This window comes from Bos taurus, chromosome 23 (genome assembly GCF_002263795.3).
Source record: "Bos taurus isolate L1 Dominette 01449 registration number 42190680 breed Hereford chromosome 23, ARS-UCD2.0, whole genome shotgun sequence".
Classification (NCBI taxonomy): Eukaryota; Metazoa; Chordata; class Mammalia; order Artiodactyla; family Bovidae; genus Bos; species Bos taurus.
In genome coordinates this window covers 43,506,052-43,523,336 of record NC_037350.1, presented here as the reverse complement: position 1 = coordinate 43,523,336, position 17,285 = coordinate 43,506,052, and the positions used below count along the sequence as shown (strand labels likewise).

At 46.0% G+C, this 17,285-nt stretch overlaps 1 protein-coding gene across 12 annotated transcripts in view; it reads left to right on the top strand.

Annotated features, from left to right (window-relative positions):
- PHACTR1 (phosphatase and actin regulator 1) overlaps nucleotides 1-17,285 on the top strand; it is a 528,680-nt gene that overhangs the window by 279,651 nt on the left and 231,744 nt on the right. Inside the window, exon 1 of one of the 12 annotated variants that reach the window (XM_059880400.1) lies at nucleotides 3,812-3,891. The exons of 9 other annotated variants lie outside the window; for them this stretch is intronic. Coding sequence is in view for 1 of the 3 variants with exons in the window: in XM_024983669.2 (XP_024839437.1) it covers nucleotides 4,136-4,388 (253 nt within the window). In the remaining 2 variants the exon portion in view is untranslated. Of the gene's footprint in view, nucleotides 1-3,811; nucleotides 3,892-4,120; nucleotides 4,389-17,285 lie in introns of those variants that run through there. 2 more of the 12 variants (XM_059880403.1, XM_024983669.2) reach the window with 2 other exon arrangements.

Genomic DNA, 17,285 nt, shown 5'->3' with positions numbered 1-17,285 from the left:
AACACAGGTTCATCTTATGTGATGAGGCAAACACAGACTCTGTATAAGATGTGTCCTGGCATCAAGAGCTGTAGGGATATTAGAGTAATGGGTGTCAGAAGGCGGCTTCATGGAGGTGGCATTCAGGGCACAGAGCAGGATCTAGAAAAGTGCCAGATGGGTGTGCACACCTGTTCTGCTGTCTGCCAGGGGCTAGAGGAAAGGGGGTGCCAGCAGACATCACACTCAGCATCTTCTTCCAGCCAGCACCGAGGTGTATTCCATCCCAGTCCCCTCTCTACCCACCTTCTCTTATAATAATAAATGACTGTGTGTCTCAGCTTCCAAATTCAGCCTGAGATGCAAACATTCAGACATCTTCTAAGAGCAGTGCATGCTCAGTCTCTTCAGTCCTGTCCAACTCTTTGCAACCCCATGGACTGTATGTAGGTCACCAGGCTCCTCTGTCCATGGGATTCTCTGCAGGAATACTCGAGTGGGTTGCCATGCCCTCCTCCAGGGGATCTTCCCCACCCAGGTATCGAACCCGCGTTTCCTGCATCTCCCCTGCATCACAGGCGGATTCTTTACCCACTGAGCCATCTGGGAAGCCCCTGCTGAGAAGAGTAAGGTCTGATGGAACTTTCAGCACAGATGAAAGTGTTCTACCACTGTCGTCTCATACGGTAGCCACCGTGCGCATGTGACTGTCAGGCACTTGAAGTGTGGCTAATGCAACCGAGGCACCAAAATTAATCTCATTCCATTTATTCAAGTGTAAATAGCCATGTGCAGCTAGTTGATACCATTATTGGCCAGCATAGTTAGAAGCTCAAACTCAGGGTAGACTGTTTAGGAAAAGGAACCACTGGACAAGGGAATAGCTCTCTGAGGCTCCCCTTAGGCCTCTACACGCTAAACCTGAATAAAGAGCCCCCACAGCTGCAGGGCAGCACCCTGAGACAAGCTGGCGGTCATGTCAGTATTCTCTCTACTACAATGTACTGATAACTTGGTCAATTAAGACAGAGACACTTGAGCTCTTGGGTCTGTTTCATATTCAGTGGGCAAATAAAAGATTGCTATGGGCTTCACTGTTTTAATAAGACCATGTAGAGTTTGTGCAGCTCTGTTGTTCTGATCTGTGGGCAGAGAGTAAGGTGGAAAAGGCTTGGAATTTTTAAAATTTATTTTTTTAAAAAGCTGTGTTTTTTGCTCAGAAGATACTTAAAGAGGGGACACAGTTTGGGAGAGGGATCTAGTATTTGAAAAAGGGAATAACAAATATTGACCCATAACACAATGCAGTAAATTCCTTCATACACTCCTCCAGCAGAGCAAATGGCTCCTTGGCCACCTCTGTGCATATTTAGTCACGTCAGTCGTGTCCGACTCTTTGCAGCCTCATGGACCGTAGCCTGCCAGGCTCCTCTGTCTGTGGGATTCTCCAGGCAAGAATACTGGAGGGAGTTGCCATGCTCTCCTCCAGGGGATCTTCCCAACCCAGGGATAAAACCCACGTCTCTTATGTCTCTTGCATTGGCAGGTAGGTTTTTTTTGTTTTTTTTTTTTTTTTAACCACTAGCGCCACCTGGGAAGGGCTTCCCTTGGAGCTCAGTTGGTAAAGAATCTGCCTGCAGTGCAGGAGACCTGGGTTCAATCCTTGGGTTGGGAAGATCCCCTGGAGAAGGAAATGGCAACCCCCTCCAGTATCTTTGTCTGGAAAATCCCATGGACAGAGGAGCCTGGTAGGCTACAGTCCATGGAGTTGCAAAGAGTCAGGCATGACTGAGCGACTAACGCTTTCAGTCTTCAGTCTTTGAGCCACCTGAAAAGCCTTTGGCCACCTTGGAGAAGGCAATGGCACCCCACTCCAGTACTCTTGCCTGGAAAATCCCATGGACGGAGGAGCCTGGTAGGCTGCAGTTCATAAGGTCGCTGAGAGTTGGACACAACTTAGCAACTTCACTTTGACTTTTCACTTTCATGCACTGGAGAAGGAAATGGCAACCCATTCCAGTATTCTTGCCTGGAGAATCCCAGGGATAGCGGGGCCTGTTGGGCTGCCGTCTATGAGTCGCACAGAGTCGGACACGACTGAAGTGACTTAGCAGCAGCAGCAAGATAAGGCTATTAGTCAGCCAGGGACCACGTGATGTGAATATGACAGGAAAAGAAACTAAGATTTACCTGTAGCTGACTTGACTGGTAATCCAGGTGAGAAGGGAGGGGTCCCTGAAAGCCTCAGTGGGCACTAGGGAAGACTGGATTGTGATATAATTAAAGAGAACAGAACTGAACTAAGGATTCCCTGAGATCTCCTTCTAGAGCAGACCATGGCAGCTGGACACCTGGTGCTCCTAAGTACAGAATGCAAATGAGGCTCGGAATATGCTGACTTGGACAGAATGCTTTGCATGTGAGAAGTAGTATAAATGAGTGGGAGAACTGGTGTGATCAGAAGCATATTTATAACACAGTAATTTAATATCCCCAGTGGGTGGTGGACCCTATTCCCCATGAGGTGAGCTGTATGTGTTGAGAATTTGCCCAGTGACCTGTCTTTTGCGGTGGTGTAAGACAACAGGGCAGGACTTCCCCGGTGGCCCAGTGGTAAAGAACCCACCTGCAGTTCAGGAGCCACAGGAAGCACATGGGTTCGATTCCTGCCTGGGTTGGGGAAGATCCCTTGGAGGAGGGCATGGCAGCCCAGTCCAGTATTCTTGCCGGGAGAATCCCATGGACAGAGGAGCCTGGTGAGTTACAGTCCATAGGGTCGCCAAGAGTCGGACACGACCGAAGTGACTGAGCATGCGCGCAAGACACAGGGTATTATAAAATTCACTTTGGAGAAGTTCTTGGAAACAATGGGTGGTGATAACGATTTAGCTGATACTGTTTTCACTGGCCAGAAAAGAGGACAAGGGCTCACAGGGAATGGGGCATGGAGGGAAAAACAAGCTTGGAGTCAGACACACCTGGCTGTAAAAACATTTGCCCACTTAGGCTTTGTATCGAGATCACCTGGGAGCTTGGTAAAAGTTCAGATTCCCGGTCCCTTCACTGAGCTACTAAACCAGGATCTCTCCGCTGGGGGTCGAAAGGCTCTTTTTAAAATAAACACACAAGGTGACTGTGCTGTGAGGCTTCTCTTAGCATTAGCTCTGCAAAAGGTGAGGTAGGATTCATGAGACCTGGAGTCAGGATTATGGTATCCATAGAATGTCATTTAAAAAACAGCAACAACAAACAGGTAGATCAAACAAAGGCTGGATAAACTTGTAGCTGTTACAATTCTTGAGCCATGGATTTGCCTTCTTGAAGATACTGTTCTTTTCTTTAGAGATCTCAAGTTGATGTCATTTGCCTTGCTGAGCCTTATTAACTGTGTTAACTCAGCTGGAGAATCTTCACCCAAATTAGCTAGGATCCCAAAGTTGCAACTTGTTGTTTCTGAGGATTGATAAAAGCAACCTTTCCTGTTCCTTTTCGCTCTTTAAGTTTTAATGACATGGGTGTAAGGCCCTCTTCAGGTCGGGGAATTTGTATTGAACATGAAAACATCAATTCCGTTGTAACAGGTTGTCGACTCCAGAGAAAAGTCAAGGGCTTGGTGGGGGCGGATCCGCCCGAGAATGGTAACGTGTTCTGGCCCCAGAGAGGCGCGTGCACCTCGAGGGCTCCCAACACAGCGGCCTTCGGTGTGGCCCATCTTGCTTTCAATAGGCAGCAAGAGGCTGGAGGAAACGGGGGGCGGGGGAGGTTGGCGTTCTGCCCTGCAGTTCGAGAGTGAAGGTAGCTGCAAAACCCGGCAGGCTCCAGTGGCTGGTGCTGAGACGCGCGGAGGGGTGGGGCTGCCCGGCGAGGATGAGCGCGTGAGGCCCCGAGGGAGGCGGGGGCGCAGCATCCCAGGTGGGACGGGGGAGTGCTTTCTGGAAACCCTCCTTCGGCCTCGGGATCCCGATTGGCTCGGGCGGGGAGGTCGGCAAGGTCAAGACCCCCTCGGCGCCTTCTTCTGATCCGCCCTGCCGCGGTCGAGCGGCTGTTGAGACGCGGGTTGCGGGGCGTGGCGGGGGCATGCTGGCCAGGCGGCGGGGCGCGAGGGGCAGCGCGCGGGGGCCGGAGCGGCGCCCGGCCCGGGGCGCCCGGGGACCGGATGGCGGAGCCCACGCGCGCCGCGGAGCCGGGGAGGTTTGCGCTCCGCTCGCCGCGCTGCAGGGAGGGCGCGGTGCCAGGCGCGAACGCCCAGAGACCCAAAAGGAAAGCTTTTTATTTGCTGAGGATGAAGCCCCTGAAGCAGCCCGCCCCCAACAACAACAACAACGTGTCCTTTGCGATCCATTGTCAACTGGGCAAGGAGATCAAACACATTTGCAGCAACTGCAGTCGTGGGGAGGACGCCCGGGACGGTGAGTGTCGGGGCGCGTCGGGGCGGCGGCGAACGCGGGAGGAGAGGAGGCGGCCCTGCCGGTCCCAGTTTGGGGGCGCCGCAGGCGGCTCTACCCGGAGAACTGCGGGGACATCCGCCTTCTAACCGGGCGTGACGCCCGCCCACCCGGCACTTTGCGGAGCGCTGCCCAGAACCAAACCCGGACCGCATCCGTGCTGAGACCATTGATGGAAACGCTCCCCCCAAACGAGGGGTTTGAAACCGTTAAAGGGGCAACTCTAGGGGAAGGTGGGGCTTTAGGGGGTTCATCAGGGGCAACATTATTAGCTTTCAAGAGACGATTTCACCTGCTCTCCCAGCTTTCTGGGCTGCTTAGGGTTCTCTCACCCTTGCGTTATGAGGATGTGAGCTCTGCTGGGCAGCGTTACAGATGTGGGCGTCGGGTGGGTTGACTCTGGAGAGGTGGTTTGGCCTCGGCCCCAGCGCCCTGCGCCCTGCAGACTTGTGGAGTTGTGGAATGAGGTCCGTTCGGAGTAAAACATGGCCGTGGTTTTTGGAGCGCCGCTGGTGCTCCCTCCTGGAATGATGCCTAGTGGCCGAATGTGGGAGGTGGGGAAGGACGGCAGCGGCTTCCTCCAGGTGAGCCTGTTCGAGCTAAAGAGCGCCCCCCAAACCGATCCGAGCGGGGCGGTGAAAGGGTACCGGGCCTCAGCGACTCTGGGCAGAAGGAGCCAAGCAGGAGGGACAGCCCTGCACGGGCAGAAAGCTCTGCAGTTGTGGGCGCGCCTGTGTAACGGTCCAGCATCTCCCAGGCAGTTGGAAGCAGCTCACAGAGCTGACTCCGGAGGGTCTGGAAAAAGTTTCAGGCAGCGGGGTTTTGCAGGGAAAGCATTAGCTATTGGCCAGGCTGAAGCTCATTGCCTCGTGCTGCACACACCTGCTTGGGCAGGCAGATTTCTGCTACCACCCCCAAGCGGGGTTCGCTTGTTCCCTTTGTAAGAACACTTATTACTTAGGGCCTTCTCTGGTATCTTGCTGGCCTCTGAAGTGCAGCGTAATGAAGTGACTGGCTTGGCCAATGTCTCTTCAAAATTAGGAGTCCTGCTAACGTAATTATACTTTTCTTTGATGAAACTGCAAGAGAGGCTGTGCTGGATGGCGGTAGGAGGAAAACCATGCTGGAGAAAGGCAGGCACACAGCACAGGAGGCAGCACTCCTGGGAGGTCTGCGGGAGGATATCCACACACTGACATGCGTTTGGTCCTTTGGCTACTCTATAAGCTGACGACACCTATGGGATATATAAATGGATTAGTGAGATGATCTAAAGCCGGTCTTTTACTGTCTACTATAATAGAGAATGAGATGCAAGCTAAAATATTTATTAAATGAGTCATTCTGTTGACGGAATTGCTTCCCAAATGGGATACTTCCACAGCCTTGGGGAATTGATTTAAATTGGGATCTCTGAATGTTACTGCAGTAAGGAAAGGTCTGTACCCACACTCAAGGGTATGGGTTCGTGTGTGTAGTTATGAACACGATGCTTCTGCTTACAATACGCTTCATCTCCACAACCTCAGATGCTCCAGAATGTGTTACGGAGCTGTCTTTGGGGATGTTCACACGTCACCTGATGGGACTAAAGCCTTCCGTTTCGAAGGATTCTTGTGCAGGGGGAACCTCATGTGGGGGTGCTTAATTTCTGCCAAGTTCTCCCCCGGCTAATCCTGCTTTCCAGTGTGTGTGGTGTGCTTCTTTAGTCACTGAGAAAATGAGGTCAGGAGCCTCACCCTTCTTTAAGTGCCAGAACCCAAAGCAGCGCTGCCCACTGTGAAGGAAAGGAAGTTCAGATACATTTCACTTTCTGCCGAGACTGACCTTGAATCATCCGTCGTCATGAGTGGAGGTTCTGCGAGTGAAGTTCTCCAGCAGCTGTTTCTCAGTTTGAGTCATCTATTTGTGCATGCCAGGAAGAGCCAGCTATTTTAACGGAAGTGTGTAGTGAAGACTGTAGTAAGGCCAACAGATTTGCTAGGACTCGACAGAGGAGGACATTTCTTATGGTGGAGTGTGCCTGTGTTGTGGCCAGCACTCTAAATGTGTTTGGTTTCTCCTCCAGCGCCACGGAGGTCATTTAGTAGCCACCAAGGAAAGTTCTGGTCCAAGTGGAAAGTCCTTACCTGAAATTTTACACAGGGAGAATTTTATAGAGATATTGTCCACTGAGGCTCAATCTTAACTTCCTCATATATAAGATATATTTAAACATTTTTGTAACTCAGTGTAAAGACAATCTATAAAACGATTTGGCTGATAGAGAATAAACTTTAAAAGAAAAAAAGATCCCTGTCTCAGTGAACATATATAAAAAGTGAAATTGCATTTCAGCACTTGCCCTTTTACTTAAAAGAGTTTGTCTTTTTTTTTTTTTTTTTTAAGTTCCTGGTATCCACTGACTAGAACTAAAGATGTTTGGCTGACTTTATTATTAAATAGAAAATGACTTTAAAAATTGTAGAATGTAGTTCACCTTTAATGGCCCAAGGTATTTTGTGTTTCTTTCATTCTTGCTGTTTTGGTTCAATACTGAAGCCATTTTTCAGATGTGGAAACAAGCTACCATAGTACTTTGGTGTAAAGGCCACAAGTGGGTGAATGGTAGAAAAAATTCAAATTTCTTGTCTGTCTTTGAAACTGGAGTGCTTCCCACTGTGCCTTCAAGTTGATTATTTTTTTTATGGCACCTGTACCGAATGTAGGAAATTAAGTACGGTGATGTGTGTGTGCCTGTGTTATATACATGTACAGTCCCGATAAGCCAGGTTTATTAAGATACTGAGCTGAAAGGAATTGTACAGTTCCCTAGCATATTTAATTTTACCTGCTTTTCCTACTTAGGCTGTCATTAGTAGGAATAGAGGGGGAGAAGTTTTTAGATGAGTTTAAGTTTTGTATTTTGTAAAGCTCCAAGAGACATAGCTATTGGAAGTCAGTAGGAGAATTTGATTTTACAAATAGGTAAAAACTCTAGGGGGAAATCTAGGATCTATACTATATAATTTTATACATCTTTTCTTTTCTCCTTTGAATTCCTTTTGAGTCTGTTAGTGAGGAATTATAGAATTATGCCATTAATAATTGTGTATTAAGATAATTTCAATAGAAATAAAACATGTTGAAGAGTTTTAAAAAATATTTTGAAACTTCTATCTTATAGTGGCCTATTTACAAAGCAATCAAATGATAAATAGTAGATTTGGAAACAAGATATTGATTGTAACTGCTACTCTGTGCCTTTTACATGTGATGGATCAATATTTCAAGGTTGTTTTCACTTCACTAAATATGATTTCCATTCTTCAAATATTTGTACATAAAATCACTAATCCAGTCACTTACTAGATGAATTTCCAAACTTTATTTTGGGGATTAGAAATATTTAACTTGTTTTCTAATGGCTTCCAGTGTGAACTTTTAGAACAAAAACAATTTGTCCTAATACTTGTGAGTTACTCTGTAAGTTTCATTCCGTAAGACAGCCTTTTGGAAAGCAGTGCTTTACTAGTTTTTGTGGGTCAAATCCTTCCTTTTGCGGATGAGGAAACTGAGGTGCATAAAGATGAGGTGAGCAGTCCCCCGAGATCCAAACATTTGGTGTTGGGGTTGCTAACAGTACCTGTCCCTTGATGAAGCAAGAAATTTCTAATAGTGGTCCAGAGCTGACTCCTGGAACCTCACTGCCTGTTTTCAAATGATGGCTCCTCCCCTTGCTAGCTGGGTGACTTTAGGATGCCATGATACTTACTATCTACTGCATGGAGTTGTGAGGATTAAATGAGATAATTGGTATGAAGCACTTAGCATGGTGCCTGGCGAGAGAAGGTGCTGGAGAAATATTAGCTGTGATTACTATCATCTCTATTGTTACCGCCAAGTTCAATTTTGTCTTGTATTTTTCCTCCTGCTATTGTGCGTTCCTTGGTCTCTTCTGTAATTAAACATCCCTGGATTGGGTCCAAGATGAAAGCATCAATTCTACTCTGTATTTAACAGTGAAAACGTATCTTTCTAATAAAAGCAAGGAAAAGTGAGATTGGAGAAGAGCCCCCTTCAGTGTTGTGCACTTCAAAATTATTCTGCTGTGGTGGTTTTAGAGTTTTAACAATCATGACCCGCTTGTTCTAGATGAAAGGGCTCATGCCTATGTCTAAATTTACAATGACTGAGCACTTTTTGGTCAGTGGAGTAATCAAAAAAATAGGCAAGGTGAAATCTTGAAGAGGAAATGTGAACAGCGGGATGAAGTAGTTATTGCAGAATTCTATCAACATGGGCCGGAAGGACTGTCAGAGGCAAAGGGAGAGCTGTGGAAGGCATGGCCTGAAGCAAGGGGTAGAGATGGGAATCTGCCTCCTTAAAGTCGGGAGGGCCTGGGAAAGGCTCTAACTTGGGCAGGTTATATAAAGGCTGGAACCCTGAAAAGAAAGGCATGTGCTGAGACAGTAGTGAAGAGAAGTGAAAAAGGACTTAGTGGGGTGTTAGGAAGGGGTGTACAAAGCAGGGAAATTCTAACAAAGGTGGGCTGTTAAAATTCTGTGTAAGTATCATACACAGTCATCCTTCAGTATCTGCAGGGGATTGGTTTCAGGTACCCTCCATGGGTACCACAATCCAGGGATGCTCAAGTACCTTGTATAAAATGGCCTAGGGCAACAAATGCAATCTGCTTTCCACACCTGTGGGTTTTACATCTGTGATACAGAGGGTGGACTGAATTCCTCCAACTGAGCTATTGATTGATTCTCTTAAACATTTGTTTTAAAATTAGCAGCGTATGTGTGCTGAAAGTGATGGACCCTTTCAGATACCAATAGGTACAATAACCAGCTATTGCAACAGGAAAATAAACGGCTAAGTTGGATAAAGTCATTAACTGTGTGAGTAAGGCAGGCGGGCTTCCTGGAGGAGGTGATATTTGGACAAGAACCTAATGGAGGAGTTTTCTCAGGTAAAGAAGGAAGGGCATGTCAGTGAGGAAAACAATGTGCAAATGATTTAAACTACAGAAGAGCACAATCCACTCCAGTATTCTTGCCTGGAGAATCCCATGGACAGAGGAGCCTGCCAGGCTACAGTCCATAGGGTTGAACACGACTGACGTGACTTAGCACACATGCATGCATAACTTACTCAGAAACAGGGAGAGGTTCAACAGGTAGAATTAGTGGAATGTGGCAGAAATGACATGCAGTAGTCCAGAAACATATGTTGGGGCAGTTCATTTTTTCCCAGTGATATATTTGTGCAGCATTTTTATGTGCCAGGTTAAGCATTGAGAATATAAAAGTCAGTGAGACAGTATGGTCTTTGTGCTCAAAGACCTTATAATGTAGCACAGGGAGATAGGTAGACTGCTGCTGCTGCTAAGTCGCTTCAGTCGTGTCCGACTCTGTGTGACCCCATAGACGGAAGCCCACCAGGCTCCCCCGTCCCTGGGATTCTCCAGGCAAGAACACTGGAGTGGGTTGCCATTTCCTTCTCCAATGCATGAAAGTGGAAAGTGAAAGTGAAGTCATGCAGTCGTGTCCGACTCTTAGCGACCCCATGGACTTCAGCCCACCAGGCTCCTCCGTCCGTGGGATTTTCCAGGCAAGAGTACTGGAGCGGGGTGCCATTGCCTCCTCCAATAGGTAGACAGACAGATGCAAAGAAGTTTTAAAAAGTGTATGTGAAGGGCAGGTGTTGTTTTGGAGGCAGAAAGTAGAGAGTGTCAGGCCTGACTTGGGCAAGAGAGAAATCCGGAAAATCTTCGTACAATTTACGAAGGAGTTCAGATTTCATCCAGGGAGCACTGTAAAAATATTTATTAATAAACAGAAGTCTCAATGAAATAGAGTTGGGAGACCAAACTGGGGAGTTGTCACACCCTGAAAGGATAGCAGAGCCCAACAGGGAGAAGACAGACTCTTCTTTCCTGGCGGGGATTCAGCCAGTGAAAAGCCACGGACTCTTTGTGGCTAAGTCCTCCCAACTTCCTTTTCCCTTTTGTAAAAGTGGCCCCCTTTCTGGGACTTTCACGGGTTGTAGACTTCCAGTTGAATTTCTCTGCTGATCCTGACTGAATCCATCTTTTTGCTGGAGAAGTTACCAGCAGTCTATTTGTTTTAGGTCAGCAACACTAAAGGTAGTACAGGGATTTTTAAGCAGAGGTAGCATGATGGAGTTACCTTTTTAAAAACGATTATGAAAAATTGCACACATACAAGTGTGGACAGAAGAGGATAATGGTCTGTATAGATTCCTCACATATTCCCCCAGTCCTGTATTATACTGAAGCAAATTTGTATACGTTTTATGAGGGTGTTGCCGGCAGAGCTTAAGCAGGGACTGGTCGAGAAGGGACCTGGGTCCGACGCTCATAACCAAGAATGGCCATTTCAGGACCTTGAGCGGCAAGTGTCAAAAGACCAAGACTCTGCTATTCTGGTATATGAATACAAAGGCCCAGTAAACGTTTCAAGTACCAGCAATTCAGTTTGCCTTAGTTTCAGCATGACTTTGAACTTGTAAGTAGTTTTGCTAATTTCTCCTGCTCTAATATCTTTCTGACTCACTGACATCTGTAAATATTCACTCAGCTTAGAAGATATTTTTAAAATATTTGTAAAAATCTATAGCTTAAAATCGGAGAAGGCAATGGCACCCCACTCCAGTACTCTTGCCTGGAAAATCCCAGGGATGGAGGAGCCTGGTTGGCTGCAGTCCATGGGGTCACTAGGAGTTGGACAAACTGAGCGGCTTCCCTTTCACTTTTCACTTTCATGCATTGGAGAAGGAAATGGCAACCCACTCCAGTGTTCTTGCCTGGAGAATCCCAGGGACGGGGGAGTCTGGTGGGCTGCCGTCTCTGAGGTTGCACAGAGTCGGACACGACTGAAGCGACTTAGCAGCAGCAGCATAGCTTAAAATATACCCATATATCTAAAGGAGATTTAAAAAAGATCAATAGATAAAATATATACATATGACTTTATTGAGAGGGCAAGGTTTAGAACCTATTTGGTAGTCCCCAACATTCATTTCTGTAGTTGATATTAATGGTAAGAATGTTTTGGACATGAATAGGTGTTTAGAATTTTAAGACATGGCAGAGAGGGGGCATGAAGATTTCATTTTTGTGTAGGTCATAAAACAGGGATTCAGTTTCATTCTTTTGCATGTAGCTGTTCAGTTTTCCACTTATTGAAGAGACTGCCCTTTCCTCCTCGTATACTCTTGGCTCCTTTGTCATGAGTTAACTGACCAAATATGCATGCATTTATTTCTTGGCTGTCTGTTCTGTTCCACTGATCTGTGCGTCTGTTTTTGTGACAGTACTGTACTGTTCTGATTACCGTAGCTTTGTAATATGGTTTAAATCAGGAAGTGTCCCTTCAATTTTGCTCCTCTTTCTCAAGATTGCTTTGGCTATTTGGGGTCTTTTGTGGTCCCATACATGTTTCAGGATTTTTTTTTTTTTATTTCTGTGAAAAATGTCATTGGAGTATTAGTTGCTTTATTGAGATATGATTCACACACCATAAAGTTCACCCATTTAAAGTGTAAAATTTGATGGCTTTTTGGAGAAGGCAATGGCAACCCACTCCAGTACTCTTGCCTGGAAAATCCCACGGGCGGAGGAGCCTGGTGGGCTGCAGTCCTTGGGGTTGCTAAGAGTCGGACACGACTGAGCGACTTCACTTTCACTCACTGGAGAAGGAAATGGCAACCCACTCCAGTGTTCTTGCCTGGAGAATCCCAGGGACGGGGGAGCCTGGTGGGCTGCCATCTATGGGGTCGCACAGAGTTGGACATGACTGGAGTGACTTAGCAGCAGCAGTATATTCACAAGGTGGCTCTCTGTCACCGCAGTCAGTGTTAAGACATCTTCATTACTGCCAAGAGAAAGCCTACTCCCCTTAGTGAATCTCTCCAGTCATTTTGTCTCCCCTAGCCTTAGGCAACTACTAATCTATTTTTGTTTCTATAGCCTTCCCTATTCTGGACATTTCATATGAATGGAATCAGGCAATATGTAGTTCTTTGACTGACTTCTTTCACTTAGCATAACATTTTCATGTTCATCCATGCTGGAACATGCATAAGCACTTCATTTCTTTTTATCACCGAATCATTGTATAGATATGACACGTTTTGCTTATTCACCAGTCAGTGGATGGTGATTTGTGTTCTCTCCATTTTTGGGCTGTGATGAATAATTCTGCTTTGAACATTACACACAAGTTTTGGTGTGGACGTCTGTTTTCGTTTCCGAGATCAGACGAGATCGGGCGCCTTCAGGCTGATACGGCCGGAGGCTGTTTTCGTTTCTTCTGAGTATATGCCTAGGACTAGAATTGCTGGATCATATGTTAACACCTTATTTAGCCACTTGAGGAACTGCCCGTTTCTTTTTCAAAGTGACTGCACCCTATTCTACTACATCTTTCCAATGGTTGCTGTTATGTGTGTTTTGGATTATAGTCACTCTGGAGGATTATTAAGAGAGGAAGTGAGATTTGGTGGTCAAGAAGAATGTTGATTCAGTCAGCTTAAAGCCAGTAAGTTGAGAAAACCTAGACACTTACATACATTATGTTACACTTTAAAGTTTGCACGTTATTTCCTTGCAATCATGAGAACATTTTAGGGTTGGAAATCCTGTTGTGCTCATTTTAGGGAAGAGGAAACAGCAGTGGTCATGTCTTCCTCCACATCACCTGCTGATGCTGCTGTACTTGGGCTAGCCCTCTGCTTCCACCTCTGCAGCCTTGGTTGGCTCCTTCTGAGATGTGAACTTCTAAGAGGATACTGGGCTTCCCTAGCTCAGTGGTAAAGAACCCACCTACCAATGCAGGAGACGTGGGTTCAGTCCCTGGGTCGGGAAGATCCCCTGCAGAAGGGAATAGCAACCCACTCCAGTATTCTTGCTTGGGAAATCCCATGGATAGAGGAGCCTGGTGGGCCACAGTCCATGTGGTCGAAGAGTCAAGCATAACTGAAGGACTAACAGAAACACACACACACACACACACACACACACACGAGGCTACTGTTCTAGCCAGTGAAGTTTCACTTCTTAAAGTGATTAGTGAAATGTGAACGTGATTGCTTCTGGAAAATTCAGGAAGAAAAAGAACATGGAAAACAAACTGAATTCATTGAAAAGTAAAAGAGGAAGTTATGTGTGTTTTGGATGATAGTCACCCTGGAGGATTATTAAGAGAGATAATTATATCTGTTCTCTACCTGCTCTTGAGTCACCTCTGACCCGGGTTTCTTCCACCTGTGAGATCATTATTTCTCCTCCCTGAAGATGCTGAGTTGTCTGAAACCCAACTACATCAGGGATTGGTAAACTGTGGTCTGTGAGCCCTCTGTTTTCACAGCAGAGAAGGAAGGGTTTCTTTGTTTCTTTACAATTACAACAACTGACAGAAATCAGAAGAAAAAGACTATTCCATGATGTAAGACACTTACACTAAATTCTGATGTCGGTGTCCATAAATAAAATTTTGTTGGAGCTCATCCATGCGTGATTGTGCATGTGCTGTCCACAGTAGCTTTTGTTGCACAGCTGCTGGGTTGAGGAGCTGCAGCAGAGATCTGCAGACCCTGAAATATTTGCTCTGGCCTTTATCAGAAGAATGTTGCCGATGCCTGATACATCCCCGTTCCTGTAATTCGGAAGTACTGCAATTGACCATCTTAACAACACGTCTAATCTTAGGATTGAAAGGGACTCGATCACTTGTCTATATCATTACCAGAACTGCAGTTTTACTCTTTTTCAAAGGCTCCGTGATGTCCTGGTGTAGGCAGAGGGACAGGTTTAAAATGAAAATCAACCTAAAAAGAAACAACTCATCCGAATTGGGTTTGTGGAGTATCTTTGCGCTCCCCACCCCCACCGTGACCTTTATGTGGGCTTCAGGCAAGCGCATGTGACAAAGGGGATGTATTTCTAATCCCCACCTAAGAGCATGCTGTCTTGACGCTGTTATTGTTTCGGTGTGAACTTTAGAACAATCGCCTCTGCTATTTTGGCACATGGAGACTTGCCTCCACGGTAATTATTTTGCAACCCACAAAAGTAATTATAAAATCAAATAATTAGCTTCTAAACAAGCTGTAACCCCAGCGATGACTCTTGGGAGGGGAATGAAGCTCCGTTCTTCAGTTTTCGTTTTTAGGACTGTCACCATCTACCTCCCTTGCCCCTTTACCTCAGGTTTTGTGTTATGTCAAGTTCAGTCTTGACTGCTACGTCAAGTACAGTCTTTAGTGATGCACCAGCTGCCCTTGAGGCGGCTTTCTTAAACAGTAGTATTGCTCCAAGGTTATGAGCAGAAAGAGGAACAAGCAAGAAAAGGGAAAAGTGAAACCTGGTTTAATCCTTCCAGTGATAGGAAATCCACTTTTAAAAGGGTGTCACAGCCTACCACACTCAATACCTGGTTTGGGCTGGAATTTTGGGGAGCTGCTCTGTAGTGAGACCTCCAGATTCTGAAGGTGTTCTCAGTGAGAGTTGGCACCAGGATTTCCTGGCACAGAGCGAGGAATGCAATCTGCCACATAGTTAATGACCGTCCATCACTGACAAGCTGGCCACAGAGCAGAATTGGGGGTTATTTCTTGAGAGACTTAAGTCTGTTTATGGGCAAGTGTTTGTCTGCCGTATGCAGCAGATACTGTGGTTAATGTTTATATGTTTGGAAACTTACTCATCTGATGAACTCGGCTACTCCCCATGATGAAAGGCTGTTTCCAGCAGCTGATCTTGGCTATGGGTGCTATGATGGATTTGCTACATATTCAAGACTTGCACTCTCCAAATCTCAGTGACTCACTGATCCGTGAGTCCCTAAAGAAGCCAAACAGTCCCCAGACAGAAGCTTATCGTCCCCCAGATGAACACACAATGAACCTTTCTGCTGGCCCAGAGCCCTGTTATTTGCGTATCCACATTGAAGAGTATGCTACAATTTCCAGTTAGCCATGGTATGAATTATTCATGCCCTAGAAGCAGCCTGTGGTCAGAACGCCACCGCCTGAAGTAAAACGGAAGACAGAGGAGCAGGTTTGCATATTTGCAGCTGACAGCGCCCTTTGCAGTGGGAGCAGAAGTAATGAGCCACGGGACCCCTCCCATCCTTCTTCCCTGCCTTTGAGGCGGAATCATGAACAGGAATGCCTGTATCTTGTGGTCAGACGATGGATGTAACATGGGTTACTGGCGAGTGTTGTAGTCATTGGGCTGTGTGCCTAGGTCAGTTTTTCAACGTTTTCCAAGAATACAGAAGAGGCAATACATATGAAAAGGAGCATCTGTATTCAAGACCTAAAAGTAAAGACCAGGGACATAAGGACGAGAGTTACCCTTTGGAAGAAGAAACTTGCGAGTATCTTAGAAGACCCTCATGTATAAACCAGATAAAAGGGGGGATGGCTTTGGTTTGCACGGGGCTACCCTCTCACAGAGTGCCCTAGAGTCCTAAAGCTTTCCAGTGGACTTATTTTTTTTTTTAAGATTTTTTTGATAATGACCATTTTTAAAGTCTTGATTGAATTTGTGACAGTATTGCTTCTGTCTTATGTTTTGGTTTTTTGACCCCGAGGCATGTGGGATCTTAGGTCCCCAATCGGGGATGGAACTCACACCCCCTACACTGAAAGGCAAAGTCTCAGCCACTGGACCACCAGGGAATCTCCAAGCTTTCCCGTTTAAAAGTTGTTCTCTGCTCCATTTAGATGAGATACAGTGTAAAGTGATTACTGCATTTTTAGAATATAAACATCAACTCATAACTGGGGACATTATATATGCTCAACTTTATCTTATAAAGATGATGAAACAGCTAATAGAGCAGCCTCTGACATAAGTAAGGTATAACCAGATAAGGTATCGGTTTCTTTCGTGTGTGTATGTGTATGGTCCACCCTAAGGTAGAGTTAATTTGGGGGAAAATGTACATATTGGGTGAAGATTTGCATGGCATCATGTATAAATGGGTTCTAATAGAAACTCTTTAGCTTCAGATTATTTCAAGAGGAATGTTTAATCTCATGTCGACATTAATAGTCACCTCTGTAAAAAAAAGACAACTGCTCAAAATGAAATTGGACCAGGTGTCCAGTCCTTTTTGCTTCCTCTCTAACAGGCAGCTCCAGTACTTTGGCCACCTGATGTGAAGAACTGACTCATTTGAAAAGACTCTGATGCTGGGAAAGATGGAAGGTGGGAGGAGAAGGGGAGGACAGAGGATGAGATGGTTGGATGGCATCACCAACTCAATAGACATGAGTTTGAGTGAACTCCAGGACTTGGTGATGGACAGGGAGGCCTGGCGTGCTGCAAACCATGGGGTTGCAAAGAGTTGGACATGACTGAGCAACTGAACTGAACTAACAGGCGGCTCAGTGGTAAAGAATCTTCCTGCCAATGCAGGAGGCTCAGGAGACATGGGTTTGATTCCTGGGTTGGGAAGATCCTCTGGAGGAGGAAATGGCATCTCATTCCAGTATTCTTGCCTGAAAAATCCTATAGACAGAGGAGCCTGGCAGGCTACAGTCCATGGAGTCCCAAAGAGCTGGACACGACTGAGCACGTATCTGTCTCTAACACTGTTGATGGAAACTTGTTGAAATTCACCATTAGATTTATAAGCAAATGTTGAGGACCAAATAGGAATGACACTTAGCATTTAAACCACAAGTAGATGGGTCAGTGTGTGACTCACTCAAAGTACATAGTTCACCATGAATGAAATGACACAAAGTTACTTTGAAAATATCATAGCCATAAATTATTGTGAGATTTAACTGGGACCGTTTCCACTATGCTTTTAGAAAGCAAACACGGCTTATTTTTAT